The 26,053-nt window shown below is 46.5% G+C and overlaps 6 protein-coding genes across 6 annotated transcripts; 2 read left to right on the top strand and 4 right to left on the bottom strand.

Annotated features, from left to right (window-relative positions):
* Nucleotides 1–2,656: 2,656 nt before the first annotated feature.
* Nucleotides 2,657–7,284, bottom strand: F4813DRAFT_309597 (uncharacterized protein). The gene is made up of 11 exons (XM_049240860.1): nt 6,989–7,284; nt 6,164–6,939; nt 6,076–6,115; nt 5,610–6,024; nt 5,386–5,555; nt 5,187–5,332; nt 4,626–5,133; nt 4,256–4,571; nt 4,002–4,150; nt 3,459–3,950; nt 2,657–3,401 (listed from the first exon to the last, which is right to left on the bottom strand). The coding sequence occupies exons 1-11, from the start codon at nt 7,169–7,171 to the stop codon at nt 2,979–2,981; spliced, it is 3,618 nt and encodes a 1,205-aa protein (XP_049101952.1). The 5' UTR covers nt 7,172–7,284; the 3' UTR covers nt 2,657–2,978.
* Nucleotides 7,285–7,296: 12 nt separating this feature from the next.
* F4813DRAFT_350592 (uncharacterized protein) lies at nt 7,297–9,287 on the bottom strand. Its single transcript, XM_049242319.1, has 3 exons — nt 8,946–9,287; nt 7,780–8,881; nt 7,297–7,718 (listed from the first exon to the last, which is right to left on the bottom strand). The coding sequence occupies exons 1-3, from the start codon at nt 8,966–8,968 to the stop codon at nt 7,695–7,697; spliced, it is 1,149 nt and encodes a 382-aa protein (XP_049101951.1). The 5' UTR covers nt 8,969–9,287; the 3' UTR covers nt 7,297–7,694.
* On the top strand, nt 9,277–10,222 carry F4813DRAFT_350591 (uncharacterized protein; the record flags this gene model as incomplete). The annotated part of the gene is made up of 3 exons (XM_049242318.1): nt 9,277–9,598; nt 9,708–9,826; nt 9,890–10,222. Coding segments are annotated over exons 1-3 (452 nt in total), but the record flags the coding sequence as incomplete, so codon positions are not given.
* Nucleotides 10,223–10,713: 491 nt separating this feature from the next.
* F4813DRAFT_350590 (P-loop containing nucleoside triphosphate hydrolase protein) lies at nt 10,714–16,417 on the bottom strand. The gene is made up of 12 exons (XM_049242317.1): nt 16,376–16,417; nt 15,551–16,299; nt 15,418–15,495; nt 15,322–15,349; nt 15,174–15,261; nt 15,069–15,123; nt 13,118–15,017; nt 12,884–13,062; nt 12,662–12,831; nt 12,175–12,602; nt 11,182–12,047; nt 10,714–11,112 (listed from the first exon to the last, which is right to left on the bottom strand). The coding sequence occupies exons 2-12, from the start codon at nt 15,716–15,718 to the stop codon at nt 11,086–11,088; spliced, it is 3,987 nt and encodes a 1,328-aa protein (XP_049101949.1). The 5' UTR covers nt 15,719–16,299; nt 16,376–16,417; the 3' UTR covers nt 10,714–11,085.
* Nucleotides 16,418–16,647: 230 nt separating this feature from the next.
* Nucleotides 16,648–18,870, bottom strand: F4813DRAFT_350589 (glucose-6-phosphate 1-dehydrogenase). Its single transcript, XM_049242316.1, has 3 exons — nt 18,355–18,870; nt 17,353–18,292; nt 16,648–17,298 (listed from the first exon to the last, which is right to left on the bottom strand). Exons 1-3 carry the CDS (start codon nt 18,640–18,642, stop codon nt 17,183–17,185), a joined length of 1,344 nt encoding a protein of 447 aa, XP_049101948.1. The 5' UTR covers nt 18,643–18,870; the 3' UTR covers nt 16,648–17,182.
* Nucleotides 18,871–21,668: 2,798 nt separating this feature from the next.
* F4813DRAFT_386851 (60S ribosomal protein L33) lies at nt 21,669–22,419 on the top strand (the record flags this gene model as incomplete). The annotated part of the gene is made up of 5 exons (XM_049246472.1): nt 21,669–21,693; nt 21,835–21,844; nt 22,010–22,105; nt 22,162–22,262; nt 22,322–22,419. 5 exons carry the CDS (start codon nt 21,669–21,671, stop codon nt 22,417–22,419), a joined length of 330 nt encoding a protein of 109 aa, XP_049101947.1.
* Between the last annotated feature and the right edge of the window lie 3,634 nt (nt 22,420–26,053).

Genomic DNA, 26,053 nt, shown 5'->3' with positions numbered 1-26,053 from the left:
ATCTCATCAGTCTTACAAGGGGTCGTTGCAGGGGTGCATCATGGGCTGCATGGTATCATGGGCACGTCTTCAGTGGCTTACATTGGTTGGCATTAGCTCGCGAGCTTGTGTTAAAGGGTAGTTAAAAGGTAAAGGGTGGTGGGGTTCATCAATCGACCAAAACCTGACGTATCAGCTTTTATATTGCTTTACACAACTGCGTTGTTCCTGTTTTCTCGGAATTACCATTTATATCATATCTATCTTTAACTCATATACGACCTTATTCGCTGTCCTTTGCGACCTGCGACCTGCAACCTGCGACCTTGCAGACGTCTTTCTCGGTAGACCCTTCAATATTTGCCCTTAACGGAATATGGGACATATGGAACATACGGAACATATGGGACGTTAACTTGGCCCTATCATGTAGAGAGAAAAGATCAACAACACACAATATATTTACAATATAACCTTATTTGTGACATGATCAGGTACACGACACACACTTGTGTCTTGCCCTGCATGCATACTGCAGAACTTTTCTTCTTAGTATATATTAATAGCCCACATTTTGACAATCGGAACTATTACGCGTAATTACTCTGGACAGAATGTTGTAAGTGGCTCTCAAAGCGTATATTAAATCTGATGTTCCTCGCTATGATAGCTAATAACAACAGCTCAACTCCAGAGATGTGGAGTGATGATCTTTTCGTCCTGTCGATTCTTTGATCGATTGCAGCAACCCGCAGTAGGTTGGCATAATCAGCTTCGGAAATATTCCTACGAGTCTAAAGTTTACGTACAGGTTCCATTGTAAGGTAAACGAGTAATAGCATGGCGATTCCAGGTTTATGGGTATGCTCCTTGTAGTGCTTAGTTGATCGGCAGAGGCCGTATTGGAACATATTACGAGACGTTCGTATTCGAGAAGCCGGACGAGCAATTGACTGCACTGGGAAACTGACAGAATATCAATAATATGAATTGGCGAGCCTCACCACGCGTGGCGCTTCACGCCGACACGTAAGTGTGGACCCTGAAAAATGAATGGCAGTTGAGGCTTTTCCGATACGTAAATTGTACTTTAGGCTCACCGAAAAAAAAAGTCCCGAAGATCGATTCCAAGGATCCATATGATGCTGTATCGAAGACAATATATTGGTCGCCCTATTTTATCGATCTTAGATAATAGCTAGTGTAGGAGGCGAGGAATGAAATGATGTCGTCGAAAAAAGTCTCATGCAAAGTTGAGTAAAGCATGTTTATTAGTTTATAATATTAACCCTCTCTTAACTATCTAGCTTGGAAAGCATTAGTGTTAACTCATCTAGGTTAAACAATTGTTGATAGAATCAAGTTAGAGTAATATAGTCTAACCTAGTTAACTATACTTAATCGTTCAATAAGAATCATACTTACCAACGCTTGAAAGACTTTGCTTCACCTGTAATAATCGTCTAATTCGATTCGTAAAGATCAATGTGGATCATATTTCCAAAGCTATCCTAAAAGAGCAACAGCGTGATTATATGTCAAGTCTAATGTATAGATTTACACCAATCAATCTAATTTGATGTATTCTGTCTGCTGAGACGGCAACAAAATCGCGTGACGTACTATTAATAAGATTAGGTCATGCAGTAACGCAAGAGCGCAGGTTTTGGATACAAAACGAACTATGGGAAACTCCGAGATCTACTGTTACACATGTTATACATGTTGTATACTCGGCCCGTGTAACATGTTGACATATTACCTACCTTTAGCTATAAGTTTTAAATTAACTACAACCGATTATACTATTTTCCATCTCTCCAAGTGCGCAAAAGAAGGTTGTTATAAAATGCAACATATTGCTTTTTCGTCCTCTTTAACACATTGCGTGTGTATAAGCCTATAAGCTATTTAGGTTAGTTAAAGCAACTATATTAGTTATACGATTAAACACAACACCCACCCACAATATTATTATTCGCATATCGATGCAGCTTGTTTACATGCGGACCGGCCATGCAAAACAAAGTAGGGTTATAAGATATCACACTACCGGTGCGAAGGATCAAGATCTAATCTAATGACGTAGCGAGCGTAAGCTATGTAGTATCGTCCCCCCTCCCCCTATCGCAGCTTAGTTTCGCAGTCCCGGGGTGCGCTCTGACCGCATCGTCGACGTCTTTCGACAGCATTAGCCGCGAGTAGCCCAGTTTATTTTCCCTAGAACCGGGTGGAACGTTCCCGATTCCCGTAGACCGGCTCGAGAGGCTGAAGATGGGGGAAGCGGGGAGGATGGGGGGAGGGGGATGTAAAGGACCCCTAAGTTCTCGACTCCCGACGAGGCAGGAGCTTGCATGACGCCTTTGCGGGCTGAGTTGGGCAGCTCACAGCCGGTTCCCCCCCAACAAAAGTTCGAGCTAAAGACTTGGGGGTTCTTTTCCGAGAGGGGGGAATTCGTCGTCCAATCACATATCCGCACTATATGGCATTAGTTACTGGCAGACTCCTTGTGCTACTGGTCCATCGACAAATCGGTCTTCCATAGGTAGGCTACGAGCCGAAGTGGCACGATGCGATAGGACGGATTTGCGATCATATTCTCAACCTAAAGCTACTGCTACTGCTACTGCTGCTGCTGCTGCTGCTCCTTCTTACGCCGACGTGGGATGGATGATGGATGCATGCACGACGGGCAGGATGCTTGCATAAGCTGCATGCACATGTTCTACCGTATATTGTGTGGGCTTGAAGGCTTGAGGGCTTGCGAGAGGGCTTGCATGGTGTAAGGGATCTGCGACGGCATTATCGAAAGCAAACCACCCACCAACCAGCGCCACCTGACCCCAGGAATAAGTGAGGCGGGTTTGCGCGACGTGGCTGCATGGCTTTTGATATCCGAATCCGATCTAGATAGGCGAACTTCCCAAACAGGAGAAAACAACGGATTCAAGCTATCCCAAGCTGCTAGGTTAGGTTACTATAGTGCTAAGGTACTACATTTAGTACCGCCATGACGTCCGCGGCACCGGCGGGCCCAGTGTCGCCCGGCTATATGGTCTCATCACCTGTTGCGGGTCTCTCCCAGCATAGTCTCCCTGGGGGTAATATATGACGCCGTTTGCAGCTGGTCGCGACACTCGTGCATAGCTCCTGTTCGACCGGGAGGGGAGCCCTCTCACCCAGTCGATCAAGTTATGTAATTCGCCCATCCACCACAGACCTATGATGATTACTGCGATGGTAGTAGGTAAGGCCGCCGCCCAATACGCCCACTGTCCGAGGTCCATGTCGCGCACGTCGCTCGAGTTCATACCGAAGATAGAGCTGATGGTGCTGAGTGGCAAAAAGATAATGGTGACCATGGTGAAGGCGTAGACCGCTGCTTCCTGTCGATCCTTAGTCACTTCGATCTTGTTGGCATTCTGCGGGGGAGTGTTAGCGATTCGCTCTATGTTATTAGCCGTGCATCATAGCGTTACCATGATCTCGAGCCGTGACGCCTCGACGTCGAGCTCCAGGAATTCGCTGTCCCTGCGCTCCAACCAGGCCTTGCACTCGCGGCCGAGGAGCTCCCTGAACCCGCCAGGATCGGTGGATGCCAGTTTAGAGAAAGCGTCAGGGTGGCCGGCTGGCGTGAAGTAGGGGCCGGGGAGGATTGATACGCTCTTGGGATAGTGATGGCCATAACTTTCGTACGCGTCGAGCTTGTCCACGTATGCTGTGCCTTGTTTTTGATAAGATCGCGATCGCATCCTCGCAGCCTCGGCTTTTGATTTATCGCGCTCCCTATCTAGCATCTCCCTCTCCCTGCGGGTTTGGTCGCCCCAAGATGGTCTCTGAGGCATGGTCATGCCATCTACAACGTTCAACTGTGATGCAATCACTCGACGAATCACGGCGACCTCTTGCTTGAAAAAAGTGATGCGGAACTGATGCGAACGATCGGAGTTGTTGGTGGTAATTTCATTTTCCTAGGCCTGTTTCGTATCAACATGTAAATCTAGAGGTTCAGTAAAACTTACCAGCCCTTTGAGATAATCGGAATACGTGTCATTAATGCTCGAATACGTCCCCGTAGAGTCTTGGAGCAGCTTTAAGCTGATTAATGTAACGAGTTCCATCGGTTGGATGACGGAGCTGGAGAGTAGGTCCTCCGTAGACAATTCATCCACTTTGACGGCGACGTCTTAGCACGGGTTTTATAGGTAGATATAGAAATAGTCTTTCGAAGCTATACGTAAAAGAAAAAGCAAAAACTGCCTTAATGGTCACTTACTGATGTCGTTCATTCCTCTTCGTATCAAAGCCTCCGCGACACTTATGTTTTCGTTCCAAGCTTCGTCGTTTTGTGACGCCTGAATAAGGGCAATGACTAAATGCAGCCAAGCACGATCGAGGCTGTCGGGCACCTCTACCTTAGTTCGGAGCGATGCTGGCGCGTGGGATAGGATATCCTGAAATGATTGTATCACTCTTGTCAGTCCTCTGAGAGTGGATCTAAGCGGGTGCAGATTATTGTGCGTATTAGCATTCCGTCGTGATACTCTTTCTCGTTGGGCTCGATCGTCCTCGTTGACTCTTGCGTCTGGTATCTAGTCCCCGGTTAGATCACTTCTCCACGGCTGAAGGCCAACTAGAAACCGTACCTCGACTAAGCTCTCAACCGCACCCCAGAACTTCCCTACTGTCGGTGCGTCTTCGCTTAAGGATTGTGGGAGAAAGAAAGAAAAGACAATATCGGCCGCGTTGTATAAATCGATTTTGGCTTCGTACCCTCGCTTTTCCTCGGAATTCTCGTCAGTCTTTTCTATCCTCAGCCCTTTACCTCTTAGATACGCATGGACAGAGCTCTGTGAAGACACGTTGCAGTTGTGATATGCGTTTCGATCCCTCATACTTGTCGACGTAAGTAGGTATTCTTCTACTTCTCGGAGGTTTGTAACCAGTGCTTCGACGTCCAGCCCCCTATTGTCACCCTCACTTTCAGTCATCTCCAACCACGAGAATACATGGAATTTGTCGTCAGTAGTTTGATATTTCTCTGTTTTTGTATTCTTGTTATCGTCATTCTCTGTCGCCAATTCTTTGCGTTCGGCGTCTTCGGCTTCTCTAATTGGCTGTAAAATACCAATGGCTGGAGGAGACGGGTGTATCCTTCCTTCATATCAGTCGATCCTTTCTCTATAATGAGTGTAAAAGAGACATACCATAGACGAAGGTCAAGAACAACTCTAGTATTCACATTTTTCACCATATTGAGAATACGGGGCCAATCGGTTCCTGTTAGAACACGGTCACGATGATAAATCCTTATCGCCTGTGGCCAGAACTCGCGGAAGTGTATCAAGAAGTCCTAGATATTTTAGTGATTTGCCTTCAGTCTTATTAATCGAGTAAGAAACTTACAAACCAAGTCAAGCAGGATTCCAACGGAAGCTCCCAAAGAACAGTGTCATAGTAAGATACGTATACTTTCTTCCCTTTGCCGATAGATTCCTTAAGAGGCTCGTTAGCTATACGTATAATATCACCTCGTAAAGTTGAACTCGGCATTCGACCGCATGTGATAAGCAAGGCTTTTCGGTGATTAGCTCGAATTACTAGATGGTTTCCCAATTGTGTAGACTTACTATTGTCTAACACGATACACCACAGTTGTGCAATATGGAAGCAGTGGCCATCGGGAACTTCGCCATTCTTGCAGACAGCCTGTTGCATGTCGCGCTCTTCCGTAGTGCGAGCATATTCCGATTGAAGTAAAGTTTCGATTGGAAAAGAAGAGACTGTGCTAGCTGACAGAAGTCCCGAATACTTCTCGAGCGAAAAGTACGGCACACATAGCCAAGTCACAAACCTCGAGGTCTGGCCCTTTGTACGCCCATCGGGGGGGATGGTCACGCGAATAGGCTTCGGATCCATATGTCGTACATTGTTCCCCTTTGCCGTTGGCCTGACCTTAACAGAAGCTTTCTTGACTTCGGCAAGTAGCTTCGCGAACCCGTTGCGTTCTGAGTCGGTAATGGCGGGGATTCGTGCAATCTCGGCCTAACCGTTAGGTTAGCAGATAGCGGGATAGACTTGACTTGTCTAACGTACAGAGAGCTCATCAAGATTCATCATACGTTGCTCCAGATGCCTTGAGGCGCGTTAGTATACTGTCAATCTATAATCTCGAGCCACTTACACCCATCTAAAAAGCGGCTGTCGTTGCTTTTTAGGGTCATGTATTACGGTCAATTTTGCAGTATGTGTTCCGTCTGAGACCGCATCCCCGGTGTATTGAGATTGATATATGTGAAGCATGTCGCTGGCCCTGGGAACATTTGGCTCGTCCCTTGCACTAGAGATCCCATCCTCGGACTTCTCAAATGAAATGTCGCTTTCGATACTATGGCCGCTTTTTGAAAGTGCCTTAGAAGTTCGCGAAGGGATAAATAGAAATACCTTGCCGCCCATGAGCTCATCGAAGCCTTCTTCTTCGTCCGAATCGCTCACGTATGAGCTCTGGTACCGGCTATGCCTTGACCTCGAACGGGACCGGTTACGAAGAGAGGCTTCCGAGTCGGAACTGTTAGAGTCATCCTCCGTATAGACGCTTGGGTACCTAGGAGGTGGTGCAGGCGGCGACGGCGATGAAGTTTGAGAATATAAACGGTGCGGTAGACTCTCTGCCTCGGCAAACCTGACTCTTCCGCGTTCATTCCTCGCAGGTATGTAAGACTGGCTACGATCTGAGATATATGAGTTCGCAGTAGAGCGGCGGCTACGATGATCTCGATCTAGCCACGGCGTGGCATAAGGCGTTACAGCCTCGGGTACATGGAATCGAGAGTACTGCGTCGGATTCACTGGCGTCGGCTGAGCATATGCATATTGTGGATTGACATAATCTCTCCCTGCACGAGAAACGGGCAAGAGGATTGGCGTATGGACATATTGATTATCGGTGACAAGTTCATACTATAGGTATGTTAGCTAAGGCCTAAAGTCCCTCATAAGCGATACTCACCGGACGAAGCTCCTCGGGTTCAGCTACGAAGTGGACACGATCCCGACCCTGAGGCGAAACATGTCGTACATTATCTGCGAATTGCTGTAAAGAGTCATTCCGACGTTGCTGTGAAGAATGCAGTTGGTCTTGGAGCGGGAACGAGCCGGCCCGGCGCAATGGGTTCGGTCTCTCATCCGTCATGTTTTTTATATAACCGTGAGATAAAAATAAACTATTTATTCTTCACGTAGTTATCTTTATTGAACGAAAGAATTTAACAGCATAGTACTTTCAAATATATTATAACAATCTTAAAAGAAGTAAGCATCGCGCTGTGCGGTGAGATGAATTGGGACTAACTCTGCCCTGCCCAAGACCCCGGGTATGCAAGCCCAAGCCAAGCCTAGCCATGTAGAGGTAGGATGTTCTCTATTACTTCCGCCATGTAACATGATATTAACACGATGTTTACTTACTACTAGAAAAACATGCAGCTATCTCCGTCTATATAAACAGTAGGTAATAACATTTGTCTACGGCAGCTCACAAGAGACTTAGTTGCGCAGCTGGTCTCTTTGCTAGTATTAAGGCCCATTTAAAGCTTCATCATTCTTCTCTATTTTCGATCGAGGCTTATTTATATTGTTGAATCATATCTACGGGCATCAAAGCCCAAGCGTTCTAATGCAAACACTCCGATTAATCAAATCGCTAATATTATATATCAAACCGGTTTTACCATGAAAATCTGCCTCCATGATTAGCATTTGGCAATCCAATACAGAATAACTTCATATTTCAATACTTACTTGATTCATTGCTTGCAAATCAGCTATGGCCATCCGTTTCGATGCGATGTGGCGGGACCGAGCCAAATGTCGTGCAGAAATGGGTTGAGGAGTTGAAGTGCCCGTCCCAATGGGCGTCGACGTGCCACTCTCTTGAGGGGTAGCGTCGGACGCAAGAGTTGAAGTGCCCGTTGAAATATATGCATCCGCTGACGAATTCGACTGTTTTTGCTTCTTGTCCTTCTTGTGTTTCTCTTTCTTCTCTTTCTTTGATTTGGACTTTTCTACCGGGGTCTCTTCTGACGGAATAGATGTGTCATCGTTCTCAGTCTCGCACCCATTGTCCCTCTTTGATTTTTTGCTCTTCTTCTTTTTCTCCGACTCGAGTGGCTCTGATCCATCAATGTCTTTCCATTTAGACTTCTTGGATTTCTTCTTTTTGCTAGAGCCTTCGGCTTTTACGGTACAAGCCGAGTCTTCCTGTGAGATATTTTCCTTTAACCATTTCCTTCGCTTCTTTTCGAGGGTAGCATCGGGCTCATCGGCGGAGTCGACGTCTCCTGCTTTCCTTTTCTTGGATTTCTTTTCCTTCTTCTGCTTCTTCACGGGGCGATCAGGAACATCCTCCAGCGAGGTGACTGATTCCTCCTTGATATCCTCTTCCTTCACGTCCTCTGTGGGAGTTTCAGCTTTGGCGGTCGTGCTAGTCAATCCCGCTATCTGGTCTCCAACCAAGAGACCTCCACTGACAAATCTCATGGTACCGTATTTCCTCTCTACGTACAAACAAGTCTTAACTTCTGACTTCACCTTCCTCTCTTTCTCAATTACCTCTTCGGATTTCCCGTTCAGTCTACCGAGGAGATCTTTGAAGACATCGAGGCCAGTGCATTCGGTGTTTTGTTTGTGCCGGGGCTTCGCTCCTAAACCCATGGTGTCATCTTTTAGGAGGACATTTATAGGGGCGGCGCTCGCAGCCGTGTGTAAATGAGAGTGCGAGGAATCTTGCGCTCCTAGAAACTTTCCCGGCTCCCAACCATGTGCTCGCAGAATCTTCTGACCGAAGGTCGTCTCGTCACGGCTCCATTTCGTATTATTCGGATCGTGCTGGAGCTTTCGCCGGCTATAGGAGTATACGAATTAGCACATATTTAAGTCGGGATATATATATATAAGGGCTTCTGTACTTCCTAGGACCTGCAAGACCCATCGTGATTTGAATTGACCTCGTCGCAATCGCAAATCGATCGCAAGTCAAACGCAAGTCAAATACCGTATGGGGAATTGAGAAGGCCGAATTTCAGTGGGGTTTGGCTGTCAATTATTTTTTTTGGCTGATAAGCCTGATAAGCCTGGTAAGCGGCAATGCCTCGGAATAAATAGTGGCACCTGTGTGATTATGTAATGAAAGGGGGTATGTAGAGTATTGAACTTATGGCCATCAGGAGGGTAAGTACGATGTGTAAAGGTCCGTAATGGCTGCCGTTTCCTAGAATATAAAACATCAAACCTTTAATAGAACATTGAACCTTAAGATTTTGTAAAATTGAAGGACCCAGAATTCACTCCAAATAGCAATCTACATCAAATTGAACCAGAACGTGAATCCAGTCAACCAAGATCACATTCTCCAGTTCCTGGGATCCCCGTTGATAACCATTCCTGTGCATTCGATCCAAACTATATCATAGACCAGTTACATTAGAAATTACATATGACAATGGCTTCTCGTCGCAAAGAACCTACCCCAACTGAAGCCGATTCAGGCTCCGATGTCGAGTTGAATTTCAGCTTCAACTATAAACCAAGCACGAGTATACCGCAGGCTATGGAAAGCATCGTATGCCCATCTACCATTCATCAGCTTGGTTTATCATGATTTAGTGTTATTAGATATAGACCATCCACAAAATATTTGATGCTAACGTCTTTCCTAACCTGTGTTATAGGACAGATGGAAATCGAAGCGGACCGAGATCCAGAAGAGCATTGACAAAGATTATACTGAAAAGTTAACTGGCCTAAGGAATAAGATTAAGAAGCATTATCATGACGAGACACAGAAAATGTAAGATTATTTTATCTCATCTGCTCGAATTAAAATATATAAACGCACTAACACATATCTTAGTTCCAACCATAATCTGCAGCAATGTCAACGACTAATAGCAGCGCTCGAGAGGCGGGTAGCTTGCGAAGAGAAGATCAGCAAGCGGATTGACTCGCTGCGAGATGACTGTGCCCATATGGCTATGTTGATGGATGCAATCTATGCCGGTCGCAAAGAAGCCGCCGCTCAGTTAGCAAAAGTTGCCAACCCTAGCCAACCCAAAACTAAGTAGCTATTATCAACCCCACCAGCGGACGAAATGAAGTATTTAGGTGGCTTGAAGTTCGTGTAGAGAAAGGAGACGAAATAGTCTAAAACTCTCGATATGTTACTACTAGCATCGCTACATGTTGTTGATTCAATTGCTTGTACTTAGCTAGAATCTTACAAAAGCCATCTTGGGGACAAAAGAATCCAAAATCCTTCATATCACCGAACCCGCCGGATTAAGTGACATCTAATAAATACATGACTTAACAGTTTAATCCTATATGTTAGGTACCTATTAAAGAAACAGTTTATTATAAACGACAGTGTTGTATTGTGTCCAATGTAAGTAATCACGTGATTACGACTGATGAATAAAAGGGGTAGGGGATAGGAATAGGAATAGGAATAGGCAACCGATAACTGACAAGAAATAATACCAGAAAAGACAAAATAAAAGACTAAAAAAAGCACGAAACTGGGATCGAACCCAGGACCGCCGAAAAACTGCGTCGTGGGACCTGGCGCCATGGATATCGGAAACACGAGCCCGACCCAACGATTCACCTCCTCCCCTCGAAAAGCGGACAGATAGGTAGGTAGTTACGTATATAGGTACCTAATATAAAGATAAGTTAGGTAGATATCTGCCCGAGAAGAGACTTAAGTTATATTTTCGTTGCGGCATCATCAAATTGTCTACGTTGATCTCCTTGGATCGATGTTTTTATAGCGTTACCACGACCACTTATTATTCGACTAGCAGCCCATCCCGATCGTAAAAGGAAAGAAGCTTACACTGAGTTGACTTCGTATTATACAAAAGACCAGAGCTGAAAAGGTATTTCTAAAAATCGGGTATGCCAACCAACCCAACCCAAATGATCCTTCGAGATAATGCTGCATGTATATGCCGTCCTTTTTTAATAGCCATCGTCCAGTCCCTATACATCCAACATGTGTATTATCTATTACGTATACTCATCCCTCATTATACTTGACATCCTCCCTTACCTATCGAGGGCCTGGCTCTGACACTAAAAGCGAAGTAAGATCAGTAATTGTTCAATTATCCTCATAGAAAAGGGGTTAGAGGGACGACTTACCATGTTCCAGTAAAAACCCCTCTTCTTCAGCAACTCATTATGCGACCCCTTCTCCAACACCTTGCCCTCGCCCAGAACAAAAATGACATCGGCATTCTGCACCGTAGCCAGCCGGTGCGCAACAACCACCATGGTGCGCCCCGTAGCGGCTCGCTCAAACGCGCCCTGGACAAGTTTCTCGCTCTCGGAGTCGAGACTGCTTGTGGCTTCGTCGAGAAGGAGCACCTCGGGCTTCCTGACCAGGGCGCGGGCAATTGCAACACGCTGCTTCTGGCCGCCGGATAGCGAGACACCACGACTACCGACCTCGGTGTTGTAGCCCTCGGGCAGCGACATGATGAACTCGTGGATACTCGCGTCGCGGCACGCCGCATGCAGGTCCTCTTCGCTGACGTCCGCTACGTCGGCGCCTAGCAGAATGTTATCGCGTAGTGTACCCTGGAACAGCGTCGGTTCCTGAGCCACTAGCGATAAGTGCCTTCGGTAGTCGTATACGTTGATTTGTGCGATGTCTATGCCGTTCGCCAGGATCTGCCCGCGCTGAAGATCGTAGAAGCGCTCGAGAAGAGAAATGATACTCGTCTTGCCGCAGCCGGAGGCGCCGACTAGGGCTACGAACTGGCCCTTCTCGATCGTGATGTTGAGGCCTTTGAAGATAGAGACGTTACGTGTAGGGTATTTGAAGTGTACGTCCTTGAGCTCGATCTTAATGCCGCCTTGTGTGTCGGGGATATTAGTGTTCTTGTCGCCTAGGTCCTTGTTGCGGGTCTCGCGGATGCTTAGGATGCGGTTGGCGGCGGCTGAGGCTTGGGCGGCGTTGGGACCGAAGCCGAAGCCCTGGCCTGCTGACTCGGCTCCTTGAATGACTGGTTGAAGGATTATAGTTAGTAAACCGTTTCCTTAAGAGTAACACGGGGGTTTTTTGGTATATCTTAGGCGCTCCATGCATAGAGACACTCAAAGTCATCCAAGTAAAAATTAACCCTCACTTACCCGCCATATAGCAGATCAAGAACTCCAAAGCGTTATACTCTCGCGAAGCCAGAAGGGTGCCGCCATACCAGAAGATAAGAGCCTGGCAACCTAAACCGACACTCTCCGAGAAAGCAAATACGAACGTCCTCAGCCTCGCCTTCTTGTAAGCCTCGACGACGTGATGGCTAAGCAAGTTCTCGTAACGGTTACCGATGGTATCTTCGAGGGTAAGGGAAGAAACGGTTCGGAAAGCCGAGATAGCCTCGGCAGCGAACTTAGATGACTCGGCAAAGACCTCTGCGTACAGTCTCTCGAATTCGATCTCGTACTTAAGGCGAAGATACCCCGCTGCAAATCCTATAGGCATCGTGACGCATGTAGCGACAATGGCGAGCTTCCAGCCGAAGGCAAAGGCTATAGCTAAACAGCCGATGAGAGTGAAGAATCTACATAGACCGTGTTAGCAAGAATGTAGACATAATGTCATATATAAATAGATACTCACGAATTATAAACCATAGCCATATTTAAACCAAGAAGTTCCTCCAGTTGCTTCGGATCACTCCCGACTCGAGCCGTAAGCGAGCCCGTTGAATTCTGCTCTTCATCGAAGAAGGATGTCTTTTGATACAAGATACTCTCGAAATACTGCTGTCGGTATGTCGCAGAGATGTACTACATTTGCAAGTTCAGCATATAGACAATTTACTGCAGCGGGGATACCTACGTGAGCAAGATGATTTGACGTGAATGCCAGGACGAAGTATGCCACGCCTGTACCTATGCCGAGAACCACCCACATCAAGGACCAGAAGTTTGCTTCGGCTGTAAACTTAGGTATATCGTCCATGTAAGCAAAGACGACAATGATTTTTCCGAAGAGGTACGCCTGTAGAGGAGTCGATGCTGATATTACTTGTTAGCTCAAGCCTTCTCACGGACTTTGATTGTTCCAACTTACTCCCTGTGCACATAGAAGCCAGGATGATAACTGCATAGAAGGGGAACCGAGTTCGCTGCTCGTACAGCAACCGTCCAAAGCTTCCAAATAAACCTCTTCTCTTCCACGGAGCTGCCTTGGGCGCGTTCGCAGCTTCAGAGAACGCAGCACTCTTTTCGCGGCTAAGAATCGCCCCTAGGTCCTCTTCCTCCGGGCCCTCGGAATCTTCGGCATCAGTATGTTCTCCTAGCGAAAGCTGTTGGGCGTGGACGAGACCATAGTAAACGCCCTTCTCATTCTCTAGGAGGGAATCGTGAGTCCCCTGCTCAGCAACTTTTCCTTTCTGCAAAACAACAATAGTATCGGCCTTCTTTATCGTCGAGAGTCGGTGGGCGATGGTAATGGTAGTTCGGCCTTGCGATACCTTGTCGAGCGCTGCCTGCACAATACGCTCGCCTCGGACATCGATCGCGGATGTAGCTTCGTCGAGAATGAGGATCTTAGGTCTTTTGATGACGGCTCGAGCGATACATATCCTTTGGCGCTGGCCACCTGATAGCTTCGTGCCGCTTTCACCGACAAGAGTCTCGTATCCGTCCGGAAGTCGGTCGATAAACTCGTCAGCGAAGGCTTCCTTACAGGCTTCTTTCACCAGCTCTCGTTTCCGCTCTTCGGGCTCATCTTGGAGCTCCGAACCTATTAAACCGTACGCGACATTCTTATAGATAGTGTCGTTGAACAAAAATGGCTCTTGCTGCACAAGCCCGATCTGAGACCGCCACCACTTTAGGTTGATCTTTTCTAGCTCATGGTCACAGGTAGATATTGATCCCTTTAATTCTACGGCCGGGCCGGCGTCTTCAACTTCGGCAGCGGGGGGTTCGTCGTCAGATTCGTCTTGGCTTTTCTTCTTTCCCTTACCCTTCTTCGCTGCCTCCTTTGCCGGGTCCTTTTCGATAGCCTTCGCGATGATGTATTGGTCATGTAGTGTATACCATCGTTCGATCAGGCCGACTATAGTACTTTTACCAGACCCAGAAGGCCCAACAATAGCCGTAAGCTTCCCTGTCTCAATTCGAAGGTTAAGTTGGTCTAAGACTTTGACATGCGGTCGACTCGGGTATGCAAAATCCACGTCCTTGAATATAATATCGCTGCTCGCTGAAACATCGGGTTCCTTAAGTTCGCCGGTGTTTGGTCGAGGGGCATCTATGACGGTAAAAAATTCACAAGCAGCTACCGTAGCCTTACCCATTGCGATGAGAGGCGTCGAGATTCGTTCGATGGAAATAATCATCATCATGACCGACATAAGCACCACGACGATGGTACCTACATTATCGAGTCGGCCCTCAACAAACGATCTAGATCCGTACCAGAACGCAAGCCCGAACGCGGCGTTAAATGCGAAGAAAACTAAACACATCTGCATGCCAATAAGGGGGGAAATCCTCTGGCCGTGCTTCTGTCCTTGCTGAGCCCAGACAGCAAAACGCTTCGCAACTTGGGATTCGGCACCGCACGCAACCACCATACGGATAGCCGAGAAAGCCTCGTTTGCTACCGAAGACGATTTGGTCTCCGCCTTGGTGACTTTGGTCGTTCCCTTGACATAGAATGGGATGATAATACTTATGACGATGAGGATAAAGAGGAGAACAGAGCATGTTACCAGAGCGAGAGCCCAGTTGTAAACGAATGCGATGATCGTGGCGGCAACGATCATGACGACGAATTCGACGAAGACGCCAAGCTTCTCTGAAACGCCTAGCTGGAGCGTATTCGCCGTCGTCGTGATCGTCCCTGCTGCAGCACCAGGGGGCATCGAGTCCAGGACGTGGATCGTTTGGCTGAACAGACAGCGAAGATAATCAAGTCTGATAGCTGCAGACATCCGAATGCCAATCAGCCGGTAGGCAAACTATTGCTGTAAGTAAGTATTCTAAACGGCAAGTGCTGAATATCAATATACCTTGTTGATGTATGTAAGAACGAATCGCGCAATAAATAGAATAAAGATGTATAATCTTGTATATAGTATCAGCGACTAGCTCATAGCGTCACATTTTAGACTTACGCATTCTTGTTAAGAGAGGCCCTGAATTGGGCCTCCGTCTGCGTAGGAACAGGGAGAAAGTAGCCGTTGAAGTCGCCGACAAGTGCACCTATTAGACTAATAAGCATCTACAGCGAGCTTTTACTCGTGCCTTTGTAAAGAGCCTTACCGAATACAACGTTCATCAGCGGAAGAGTCTTCGATTTAGACAAGCTATTAGTCGACCCGGTATACTCATAAGTCTAGTTGTAACATCTATACGTACGACACCTGATCCTCCGGCTGCTATAACTGCAGCAACCATTAGAACGAAATCCCAGAAGGTAGCATATTTGAAGATCCTCTAAACCGACATTAGCAATATCCAGATATATCATGCTACTTGGTGAGACACGAACAATATAGTCGCTAAAAACAGCCTCCCTCTCCGGCCGCAGCTTAGCATCGCGCTGCGCTTCCTCTTCTTTCGTAGCAATGGCATTATCAGTAGACGCAGTTGGCGGCGCCATCTTCTCGTCGAAGGCTGACCCTAAAGTCGCCTTCGAGTCTATTGTTTCAGTCCCCATGGCGAACAGCTTGCCATATACCCTGCATAGGTACACGTGAAGTCGTCAAGACCATAAGGAAACGATACTGGTTATGTAGTACTTTATGTAAGATGTGGTACCTAGCCTGGAGGCGATGGATGGGTTTGCCAAGGACTGGGTTAATGAACCCAACCGAGATGAAACAGGCAACTAATAACCTTTCTGTTGCTTTCTCGACAAGGTTTAAAAACGCACGTCAAAGGCGAGAGTCTACATATGGTACGGTGTCGGGGGCGGAACCCGCTTTGGGGGAACTATCGAATCAAAAGGAGGCAGATTGAAATGATCAACCAGGTAAACAATGTCGTGACGGGTTCTATCGAACCCATGAATCTTTAATTATACCTTATCTCGGACCGCCCTGCGCCAATACGCGAGGCCGGTGTCATCAAGATCTAACCGAAGCCTAGACCAATCGCGAGTCCTATAAAATTCTCTAAATACGGCGTATATACGGGAAGGACAACGACGTGGGTGTGGGTAGCTTCGGTGTCCTACATAGGCTCCCCGACCCCGGTCTTGGCTACCTGTCTAGTCCATCCATACCCTGCAAATAATCACTACATAGTACGCATATTCTACATGTAGATGTCAAATCGAAGGCGATCGGGCTAATTTGAAGTCCTACCATGCAACCCACCAGGAAATACCAGTACTCACCTCCTAAACCAAATTATGAGACAAGGAGTTAGTAGATGCAATAAGCTTACACGACTAGAATCAGCACGGCTTAGCCCGACCCGAGATCTACCTCGAGTTATACTACTATACTACTAACCTAGGCTAGCCATCTCAGTCAGCATGATCCGCCAGAAACATCATAGAATCCTTCGAATTAAAAAGGTAATGCGGCTGAGTAAATGAACACAGAGAGACTCATGAATCTTGAATCTTGGCAACACAGCCGACCGACATTTATCTTTATTGTCCAAGATATATCACTATGAGCCATACTCTCTAGCCTTGGCATTTATATCAATGTCTACCAGCTTACAGCTTACAGCCTACAGCAATGGATCCCCGCAATCCTCACGACGCATCTGCTACAAGTCTTAGTGGAATAAATGATTCCGGCCAGCCTGTACAATATCTAGGAGGCTCTTCATATTATAAGACAAAAACTAATCACTACTTAAAAGCTACTTAAACTAGAGCTTAACGTTGCTTTCTATGGAAATATCGGTGCAGACCTTATTAATAGTCCCGCACCCCCTATCCGAGGATCCCACGTCGAAAGGAGATCACATTTTTCGTTCTGCGCCCCAAGCTTGACATTCTCATGCGCCCCTTACCAGTAGTCTAATCAACATCGCACACGACGGATACCGCCGATGCAAGACTAACAATTAACTATCGGGGGAATATATCAGTGGGTTTGCTTGCTCTATGGAAGTCTACAAGACTGCCCAAAATCTATCGCTGAAACGCCATGCCGATATCTACTTACAACTTGTTAGGGGGCGCGGCAGATGTCATCGGCCACTGGTAACCTGTAGCATCGCTAAACTTGTACCCGTATGACGATGTAAAGTCATCAAGGACCGCCGGTCCTCGCGAGCCTATCATGCAGGTTAGTGCGTGTTTAGTATCACGAGCTTATATTTTCTACTCACCATAGGGGTATTCCATCGGGACGATCTCCTTGTTGTCATCAAGGTAGTGTAGCAGGGGGGTGAAGATCCTCCAGCTAGCATCAAGCTCGTCATCTCTGACAAAGTTGGAGTGGTCACCCTTGAGCGCGTCTAGAATCAGCGACTCGTACGCCTCGGGAATCTTGAGGTCTGAGAACCGTCGTCGGTATGTCAAATCGAGTTCTGTGACAACCGTCTGCATGCTCAAACCAGGCAGTTTAGAGTTCATCTTAATGTAAACACTCTCGTTCGGCTGGATTCGCATCACGAGCTCGTTTCGGGGAATGTCCTTGAAGATACCGCTAGTAACGTCCTTGAACTGAATCCGAATCTCCGTCTTTTGCTCGTTTAGGGCCTTGCCCGCCTTCATAATAAACGGAACGCCGTCCCACCTCTCATTCTTGATGTAAGCAACCAGGGCGCAGAAGGTCGGGCATCGCGACTCTTTGGGAACGGTATCATCCTCCTTGTAAGAAGGCTTGCTACCGTCGAGTGACTTTCCGTACTGGCCGATAATGACGTTCTTCGGCTCGATAGCCGGGATACCTCGCAGTACACGGACCTTCTCATCACGAATATCCTCCGCCGAGAAAGAGATAGGTCGCTCCATGGCCAACAGCGTTAAAACCTGGAGCAGATGGTTCTGCATGACGTCTCGGATAATTCCAAACTCGTCGAAATAACCGCCACGACCCTCTGTACCAAAAGGTTCCTTGAATGTGATCTGAACATTGTCTATGTGGTGTCGATTCCAGGTAGCACCGAAGAATTCGTTACCGAATCTAAGAATTAGAATGTTCTTCACCATCTCTTTTCCGAGGTAGTGGTCGATACGGAACAACTCATCCTCCTTCCAGTCAGGCTCCAACGACTTTTGTAGCTCGCGCGAGCTGGCAAGATCCTTTCCGAAGGGCTTCTCAACCTAATTGCATAGAAAAATTAGAAACGTGTTTCGAGGTGCCATATTGAAGAAAATGTCCTTACGATAACTCGCGCGATACCCTTAGGAGGGTAGCAACATCTCTTCAAGTGTTGAGAGACGATAGTAAATACGCTAGGTGGGAGGGCCATGTAAAAGAGACGGTGTGTTTCGTGACGACCGTCCTCCAGCTTCTCAAGGTGAGCATTGAGGTTCAAGAAGGACTCGTCCTGGTCGTATTGGCCAGACACGTAACTGCAGTGCTCACAGAACTCTGCCAATTGCTTCTCCAAATCCTTGGTAGGCGTCTTGATATATGACTTGACTCGCTTGAGGTATTCCTCGTGCTCCATCTTTGTTCGCGCATATCCGACAATCTTAACATCTTTAGGGAGGAATTGGTTGCGGTACTTCCGAGTGCGTTAGTTCTCAGTCTGCCGCGCCGGGCACGTCGGATTTGATGTAAATACTTACAAGGCCAAAGAGGGCAGGGTACTATGATACTTAAATTAGCTGGGGAGCTTTAACTGTGGTAAAACAGTTGTTTATTATACGTACCGTCTTCTTCTTCGCAAGATCTCCCGATGCGCCGAGGACCACGATGACCGTGTTGTCCTTCAGCTCCATACCACTATTAGGGAGGGATTATTAGTACATGTTCCATACGTAAAAAAGCAATTCCTTATACACAAATCCATATATTCCATCCTTCTTAAACAAGAGACAGAGTTACGCAATAAAAGCTTTCGCAAGCGCAACCCTGAAGCTCTCTGTATCCAGGTTTGACGATTGAATGGCGGGGCGGGGGCGGGGTATTTGTGAGCTTACCTTGCTGGGGAATCCATTGCGACTGGTTTGCCGGTAGGGCAGGATGATAATTGTAAAGACGGAAATAACTATAACAATGGGTGATGGAGAGGGGTATTTATGTAGTTTAGGGGAAATGATGTCGTGAAAATATGAGAAGGACCGAGTGGAAGGCGGAGGGATCAAGTCGTTGGAGGAAGTAATAGGTAATGTCTGGTTTGGCCGGGCGGGACGGGCGAATAGCTGTCGGTCACAGGCGGTAATTGATTGTTAAGGCCGACATTAGGTCCATAGGATGCCTAGGTACTTCACTTTAGGTGGCTAAGAGTGGGTTGGTCCTTCAGATATGTCATAGGAGCCGTATTAGCAAGAGCGCTATTTCCACGGTCTAAGCACTTTTAGAATATTAACACCCGCACCTCTAAACTCTTTTTGGATAATGATGTATGATCATCAGTTTTGCTTTTACCATTGCTTTTATTTTATATTTCATTCTCTTTTTTAACCCTAATTATTTAACTCGAGCATCTGCTTTATGAGGTATATATCGGTAATAAACGAAGAAGAAAAACTTGACTTGTTAGCTTTATAAGGTTTCAACATACTCTGCCTACTAGCCTCGCTTTGGTAAATACATCTTGTCTATTAGCTATTAACTAAACGTTATGAGTAAGCGTTGAGCAAAGATACGCGTACAATTCTGAAAAGAGAAGCCCTTATTGACGTATGTAGGTATGCATTACTTGCTTATAATAGCACCGTGGTATTGTGCCTTGATCGCTCAATAACTGCTGACCAATAGACATCGGCGGTAGAAGGGGAAATGGCCGAGAACGGCTTAAATTGACCGTAGTAATAGTGGATAGACTTGTACATATTATTACAGCTGGTATTATTAGGGTAGTGGGGAGCCGAAGAGAGCTTTAGGTACCTCTTTTGAATCCTCCCCTTACCGCGGCTTAGACCTCCTACCTGAAGCTATCTAGGTTAAACTTTCACTCGAAAGCTTACCTTTATTGTTACCAACTTAGGGACGGTTAAGCTAGTCCATTAGTGGAGAACAGAACAGGTCAATTGCTGCGCCGGCCGCGGGGTAATTTGAGACTCAACGGAAGGGTCCTGCGGCCGCGGGGCGAACAAGCGAACGAGCGAGCGCTTCTTGTTGTTGCATCCCGTGGGGCTTATGGATTTGTGTAATAAGCCTCCCTCCTCACTCAGCGGTGTCTACTACGTGCCTCGGCAGATATTTATTCTGCTATCCCTGGGCCATAATTTCTGTTTTTATCGTTCCCAAGTCTTACAGGCAGCAAACCACCTGGCTAATACATGGTTGCATCGGGATGGTAGTAGAGTGAGCCTCTTGCAGCGGTCACACCTACTTGACACACAAATGTGTGAGGGATTATTGATAGACTAGTAATGAGGCGGAAAAGAGGGCGTGTAGTGCCGCTGTATCACACGGAAGGCCGCGGCACGACTTTGACACGGTGATTTACTGTAATGAACACAAATTCGCCTCCAACATGAGATGTAGCACCGCGAGGACTCGAGTAGCCATGTGCTGTGTTCGCTAATACATTATCCTTCGGGATTTGGGATAGGTGTCTAAGACTAGGTAGCAAACAAGACACTCAGATCTTGAATGCTAATAGCTTAAGACATAGCAATGATACATGAAAGGTTAATGAATAGCTATGACTGCGGTAAGATGAAGAGAACGCTGGATTAGTGTTTGTCAACACTTTGACTTATTAGCTGCTGGCCCCCTACTTGAGTGGCACAGATGGCCAAACCACTCTTGTACGCTATAAAGGTTGGGTTATTGTACGCGATGCTGGTAAGTCATCTGTTGGGTGTTACTACTATCCATGCATGCCATTCATCCGCTTGTCTTTATGAGTTGTTAGTTAGAGCAACACTCAAGAGCTGCAATCTCGCGGAATTAAATGGAGATAAGATTTCTGCAGTGCTACCGATTAGATCCGATTCAAAAACGCAAGGTCATGAGCACTGTGGATTCTAGTATAGTCTGGTTTTATATGCTGGGTACTGCTGTAGTCTTGGAGGCCACATGTGATAATGATTCATTTTTTGGCTTCTTGGTGCTTATGATTTTATCAAAGTTTTGAGATTATTGTTCTGGCGTCTCAGGGCGTTCTTCGGAGAGCTTAAGGTTGATTTCTAGAAGGTGGTACGGAATACTTAGGTACCTAGGTAGGTATTAGTGAAGTGGGGGATCGTGATGCTTGGGCCTAGGTACCTATAGTGTAGGTAGTGGACGTGGGGTCTATATCCAAGCCACATGTGGCCAGTGATAAGAAATTCTCAGCCACCACACCAAAGTCAAAAATGTTTTTTCTGTGGTTGCAACAGGGCTTCGCTTAGCACTTCGCACCAATCCATCTCCATCAATCAACCTCCATCGTCAAGCCTAACCCACCTTGAGATTTGGTCATCACAACATTCGACGACAGAAACTCGCCCAGCGTACAAAGGTCTTCTTCTGCGAAAGACTTCTCCCGGATTCCAGTACCATTTCGGATTTCTGAGAGCCGTGGAAAACTCAGTCAAGATGCCTTCCGAAGCAGGTCACAGATGTAAGTACTATGATTACCTACGGGATTGATCCGGCATCGCGGTCGCGTAAAGTACTTCCTTTCGCGCCTTGCAACTTAATGGCTTCAATCTACTTGGAAACAATTCAATTATTAAATATATACTAATTTGTTTGCCTACAGTATACGTCAAGTGAGTAGTCTATAAATTATTTACCCCCGAACCAAATTCTTTGCGAGAAGAACCGGAGTTTCCCCCCCGACATTCCGACCGCCTTTTCATAGGAATTCACGACGACATTGTTCAATCAGGCACGCGGGAAAATGAAGCAAATACTGACTGGGATTCGTATTTTAGGGGACGTCACCTAAGCTACCAACGTAGCCGACACACCACCCACCCTAAGACGAGCTTGATCAAGATCGAGGGTGTCGATGACACCGACGCCGCCAAGTAGGTTTAGGAACTATCAATACTGCTTGAATTTGAACCTAACATATTTGGCGCAGCTTCTACCTAGGAAAGAAGGTTGCGTATGTCTACAAGGGCCAGAAGGAGATCCGAGGAACCAAGATCCGCGTGATCTGGGGCAAGGTCACCCGACCTCACGGTATGTCTTTTCTGCCTACCTTACCATATTGGAAAGTATAATGCTAATAATTACATCAGGCAACTCCGGCGTCGTCCGAGCGAAGTTCGCCACTCCCCTCCCCTCCAAGTCTTTCGGTGCTTCAGTTCGTATCATGCTCTACCCTTCGTCGATATAAGATGGGTTAGAGCCGGAGTTGGTAGTGTGGACGGTTCTCATGATTGGCTGCATCTGGGTTAGGCAAGGTATCAGGCTCCAGCCTTGCGTCTAGCATCAACAATTAAAAAGAAAGAATTCCTGCAATTGCATGGAGTCTCGTCTGTGAATTGCTGATTTGGCATCGGTTTCCTTTTAACGAGAATATGATATTCGATCCCCCGGAGCTGGGAACGCGACAGAGGATGGATAGTTTTTGAACTTTCCTCCGGGTATTGCGATCAACCGACGATGTATCGAGAATGATTCGGGATGGGCGGTATCGGATATTGAACTCACGGAATGGATCAGATTGTCAAATATCAGTGGCATAGCTAATACATGCGTTACTTCATACATATTTCCACGGTCAGTTCAGGGAACGTAATGGATTCAAGGTTATATATTCGTGAAGCGGGTAATAAGCGAGTCTATTTTAGCTCATAGCTGAGACTTACTATGTCTAGGTATTTCAAGTTCCTATACTCCTGTACAAGACATCAAGGTTATACTCAGATATGGGGCAACCTGACATAAGCGAGACCACCGCGCCGGTTCATTACCATGGTAGCGCGAGACAAGTAATATCGCAAGTCACAGGTTATATGTGAGGCTAAGAAGCTCTGGGGGGAAAGCCCTATAATCAACTTCAATAGGATAAGGAGTGAACCCGAGCCATCTAATCTACCCCAGGCTGGTCAAACTTGCTAAACTTAAGGGCTATCCTAAGTACATGAGCCAGCAGTCTGAAATTCTATAGGGGAAAAGAAGAACATACGTCGACAGTGGAGTGGAATGGAAATCGGGGACGACACGGGTAGCTGCGGCAGGCTACTTGCAGCGGGCGTCAGGACGAGAAAGCTGACGTTCGTGATATGCGGAATAACGTAGGCACCCGTACCCACGGGCCCAGAGTTTATTAATAGGCTACACGCTCTCGGTGTGTGTAGACGTAGACGTACGCCCGGGCCGTCCCCTCCCTGATATTCGTACATTTACATACGCAAGGGAGCGGGCTCTGGCTGGCTAAGTTTGGTTCCGGTATTACCCTACAAAGAAACGGGTGGAGAGTTTAGGGTTTGAGTTTGCGACAAGCCTGCCTTGTTTTACGATGAGATCGTATAGAGGCAAGGGAATGGGCAATTCGGTAGTATATCGCTTTATGGCTTTGGAATAGTTATATTCGGTGGGATACTTCGAAGGGGTTCTCTAAGAGGGCTAGGTATATACTCTGAATTCGATGACAGCGTGCTTGTTATTTAGTCCATTGATATTTTTAGGCCTTACCTATTCCGAATTCAAGCCTGCTATACTGTATATGCTGTATAAGGCTGGCTAACTTGTCTTTCTAGACGTGAAGCCACCTGGATTATAGTATGCGCAATATCCAGGTCTTCCAGGCTTTAGTCAGCGTAGCGAGCTTCAAATTCCGAACATACAGGTTAGATAGATTCTTACCAACAATTATCTATCTTCCCCAGAAAAAACATATGTTCGTTACGGAGCTCCGGAGGTCATGTCATCGTGCTCGACTAGGTACGAGCCTCTATATATTTCCAACAACCATGAGCAGATCATCGTTGCCATGTCATACAGCAGGACAATACAGATCCAACCTAGGAATTCCGAGATGCCCGTTATCAATCAAATAATAGGTAATAAACAACACGCATACTCGTGCTCCAATATGGTAGCCAATATAAACAGCTCGTTCCACAGACCACAACATCCAATCACGTGAAACGAATACCAGCTATTTTCTTATCGCTTAGCCGCCGCATACATGAAAAGCGGTCTTGCTCGGCCTTCGCATCTGCAAGATTAACCGCACATACTGACCGGCAGGGGCCCCTGGTATACGGAGGCGAAAGTAGGCTATTTCTTAGGTGCATCTGTCGTCTGAAAAAACCATATGCTTGAACGGGCAAAACCTTGATTTCCGGGTGATCGGGGGTTGCGACATTCTCAGCCTAGGAGTGATAAAAGACGTGTGTGTGTGGCTTCGGGTAGCTGGAAGGTTATCTCTTTTTCAGTTGTCTTACATGTGGGCGTTTCTCTCTCGACAGGATCAGTGAAGATAAGCCGATATGGGTGGGTGGTGTGCCAGATGCCAGTGCAGAGTTGCATTGGGGGGTTATCGCGCGGCCAATACAACATGACTATTTCCTCTATCGGTAGTGTTTCCAAAAAATGAGAGACCGGGCTGCATATCGTTGCCTCTTAGTCAGGACAGGACCGGCCGAGAAAGACCTACATCGCAGGTGAAAATCTTTCCTGCGTCTTCATGTTTTCGATACGAACATATATCTAACGGCTTGAACCCATTAGGTCTCGTGTCTTTAGCAACTGCGTGGTTGGAATATGACCATGGTAGTAGGATAAGTAGGAGTCGAGTCCGTTTGGTAAGAATTTCTATGTATGTACATAATACGTGGGAAAAGAAAGATTTAATGTTCGGGAGAGACGGATGCATATGCTAGGTACCCCCATGCATGTATGTAGGTACTCTTTTTAAGTTTAGCTCCAACTTAAACCTACCGACGCCTATCAGTACCAAGGGAACTAAGCCTAACTAGACGTGCTAAGCCATTCGTTACCGTGTCACGAATCACACAAATACGACCTCTCCAAGTAACTTCAGACCGACCTTTTAGGAGCTCCTTACCTACATAGATAGCCATATCATATCATACATGCAAGCACTCAGGCACGGATTAATCTGGTTGTACTTTTGGAACAAGTCAATACTATTAGTGTATTCCCGCAGTCCCGCAGGGTACATCTTGGCGATATGTATGCAATATGCAATATGCAATAGTTTTGGCCCTGTGCTGATCTCTGCGTGGCGATGAATGATACCAAACTTGTTCAGGAACGATGACGAGTTGTTGATGGTGTCCATTCGTAATCATGTCGGACTCCAGGCCGAGTCGCGCCAAAGCTAGGCGCAGCTTTGTTCCTCTTCTACTCGGATAGGATTGGAAATAGTAAAATATGGAATTTAGTCGGCGTTGTTGTACTTGATTGCCGAATGCGGAAATATAACCCTGGTATATTTCTTACATTTCTTCTAGACGATGAGATAAACCGGGCCTTTTCAACGAATCTGTGAAGCAAGTTTTTGGTAGTGAATTCTTCGGATTTGAAAAGGAAATGTTGATTAGAAGGGGAAAAAATGGAAATAATATACGCTTGGAGTACATTAGACATTAACTTGATCTGTAAGGGCGAAGTTTCTTACTCGTTTACATACACAAGCAACGAGGTGGTGGAATGGAATGGTAATTCGTATTCCCATGGTGACGACTCAATGGGGCAGTGCCAGCCTTTCTCCACCTCCGCTTTTAGGCAAAGAACAGTTAATGATCGGTCGATCACGGCAGGGCCAGAAGCAATTAATACCTGGTAAGTTGTTCAACTTGACAAGTTGAGCGAAAGTTTCTGCTGCAAGCTCTTTAGCGTCGATGTGTTGGTTAGGGGATTTTTTTTTTTTTTTTTTTTTTTTGGGGGGGGGGGGGGAGGACTGCAAAAAATTTAAATTTTCGAAACAACCCCATTTTATGAAAAATAAAATTCGGTACAGAAAAACAACAAAAACATACTTCATATGTCCCAAT

The sequence above is a fragment of the Daldinia decipiens genome (assembly GCF_022478715.1).
Source record: "Daldinia decipiens strain CBS 113046 unplaced genomic scaffold F4813scaffold_7, whole genome shotgun sequence".
NCBI classification, from domain to species: domain Eukaryota; kingdom Fungi; phylum Ascomycota; class Sordariomycetes; order Xylariales; family Hypoxylaceae; genus Daldinia; species Daldinia decipiens.
This window is presented reverse-complemented; position numbering and strand designations above follow the sequence as displayed.

Excerpts from the sequence above, each read along its gene's own strand:
- F4813DRAFT_309597 (XM_049240860.1), bottom strand. The coding sequence starts at position 7,171 with ATGACGGATGAGAGACCGAACCCATTGCGCCGGGCCGGCTCGTTCCCG. Across the intron at positions 6,116-6,163 it reads CAGCCGCTTTTTAGATGGGT|GCATCTGGAGCAACGTATGA; the intron begins GTAAGTGGCTCG and ends ACGCGCCTCAAG. Across the intron at positions 4,572-4,625 it reads CGGTTGAGAGCTTAGTCGAG|ATACCAGACGCAAGAGTCAA; the intron begins GTACGGTTTCTA and ends ACCGGGGACTAG.
- F4813DRAFT_350589 (XM_049242316.1), bottom strand. The coding sequence starts at position 18,642 with ATGGAGCACGAGGAATACCTCAAGCGAGTCAAGTCATATATCAAGACG. Across the intron at positions 18,293-18,354 it reads AGGGTATCGCGCGAGTTATC|GTTGAGAAGCCCTTCGGAAA; the intron begins GTAAGGACATTT and ends CTATGCAATTAG. Across the intron at positions 17,299-17,352 it reads CCCGATGGAATACCCCTATG|GCTCGCGAGGACCGGCGGTC; the intron begins GTGAGTAGAAAA and ends CCTGCATGATAG.
- F4813DRAFT_350592 (XM_049242319.1), bottom strand. The coding sequence starts at position 8,968 with ATGGGTCTTGCAGGTCCTAGGAA. Across the intron at positions 8,882-8,945 it reads GGTCTTGCAGGTCCTAGGAA|CCGGCGAAAGCTCCAGCACG; the intron begins GTACAGAAGCCC and ends ATACTCCTATAG. Across the intron at positions 7,719-7,779 it reads ATTTGCAAGCAATGAATCAA|ATTTTCATGGTAAAACCGGT; the intron begins GTAAGTATTGAA and ends TCATGGAGGCAG.
- F4813DRAFT_350590 (XM_049242317.1), bottom strand. The coding sequence starts at position 15,718 with ATGGGGACTGAAACAATAGACTCGAAGGCGACTTTAGGGTCAGCCTTC. Across the intron at positions 15,496-15,550 it reads CTGTTTTTAGCGACTATATT|AGGATCTTCAAATATGCTAC; the intron begins GTTCGTGTCTCA and ends ATGTCGGTTTAG. Across the intron at positions 12,832-12,883 it reads CGTCAAATCATCTTGCTCAC|TACATCTCTGCGACATACCG; the intron begins GTAGGTATCCCC and ends TTGCAAATGTAG.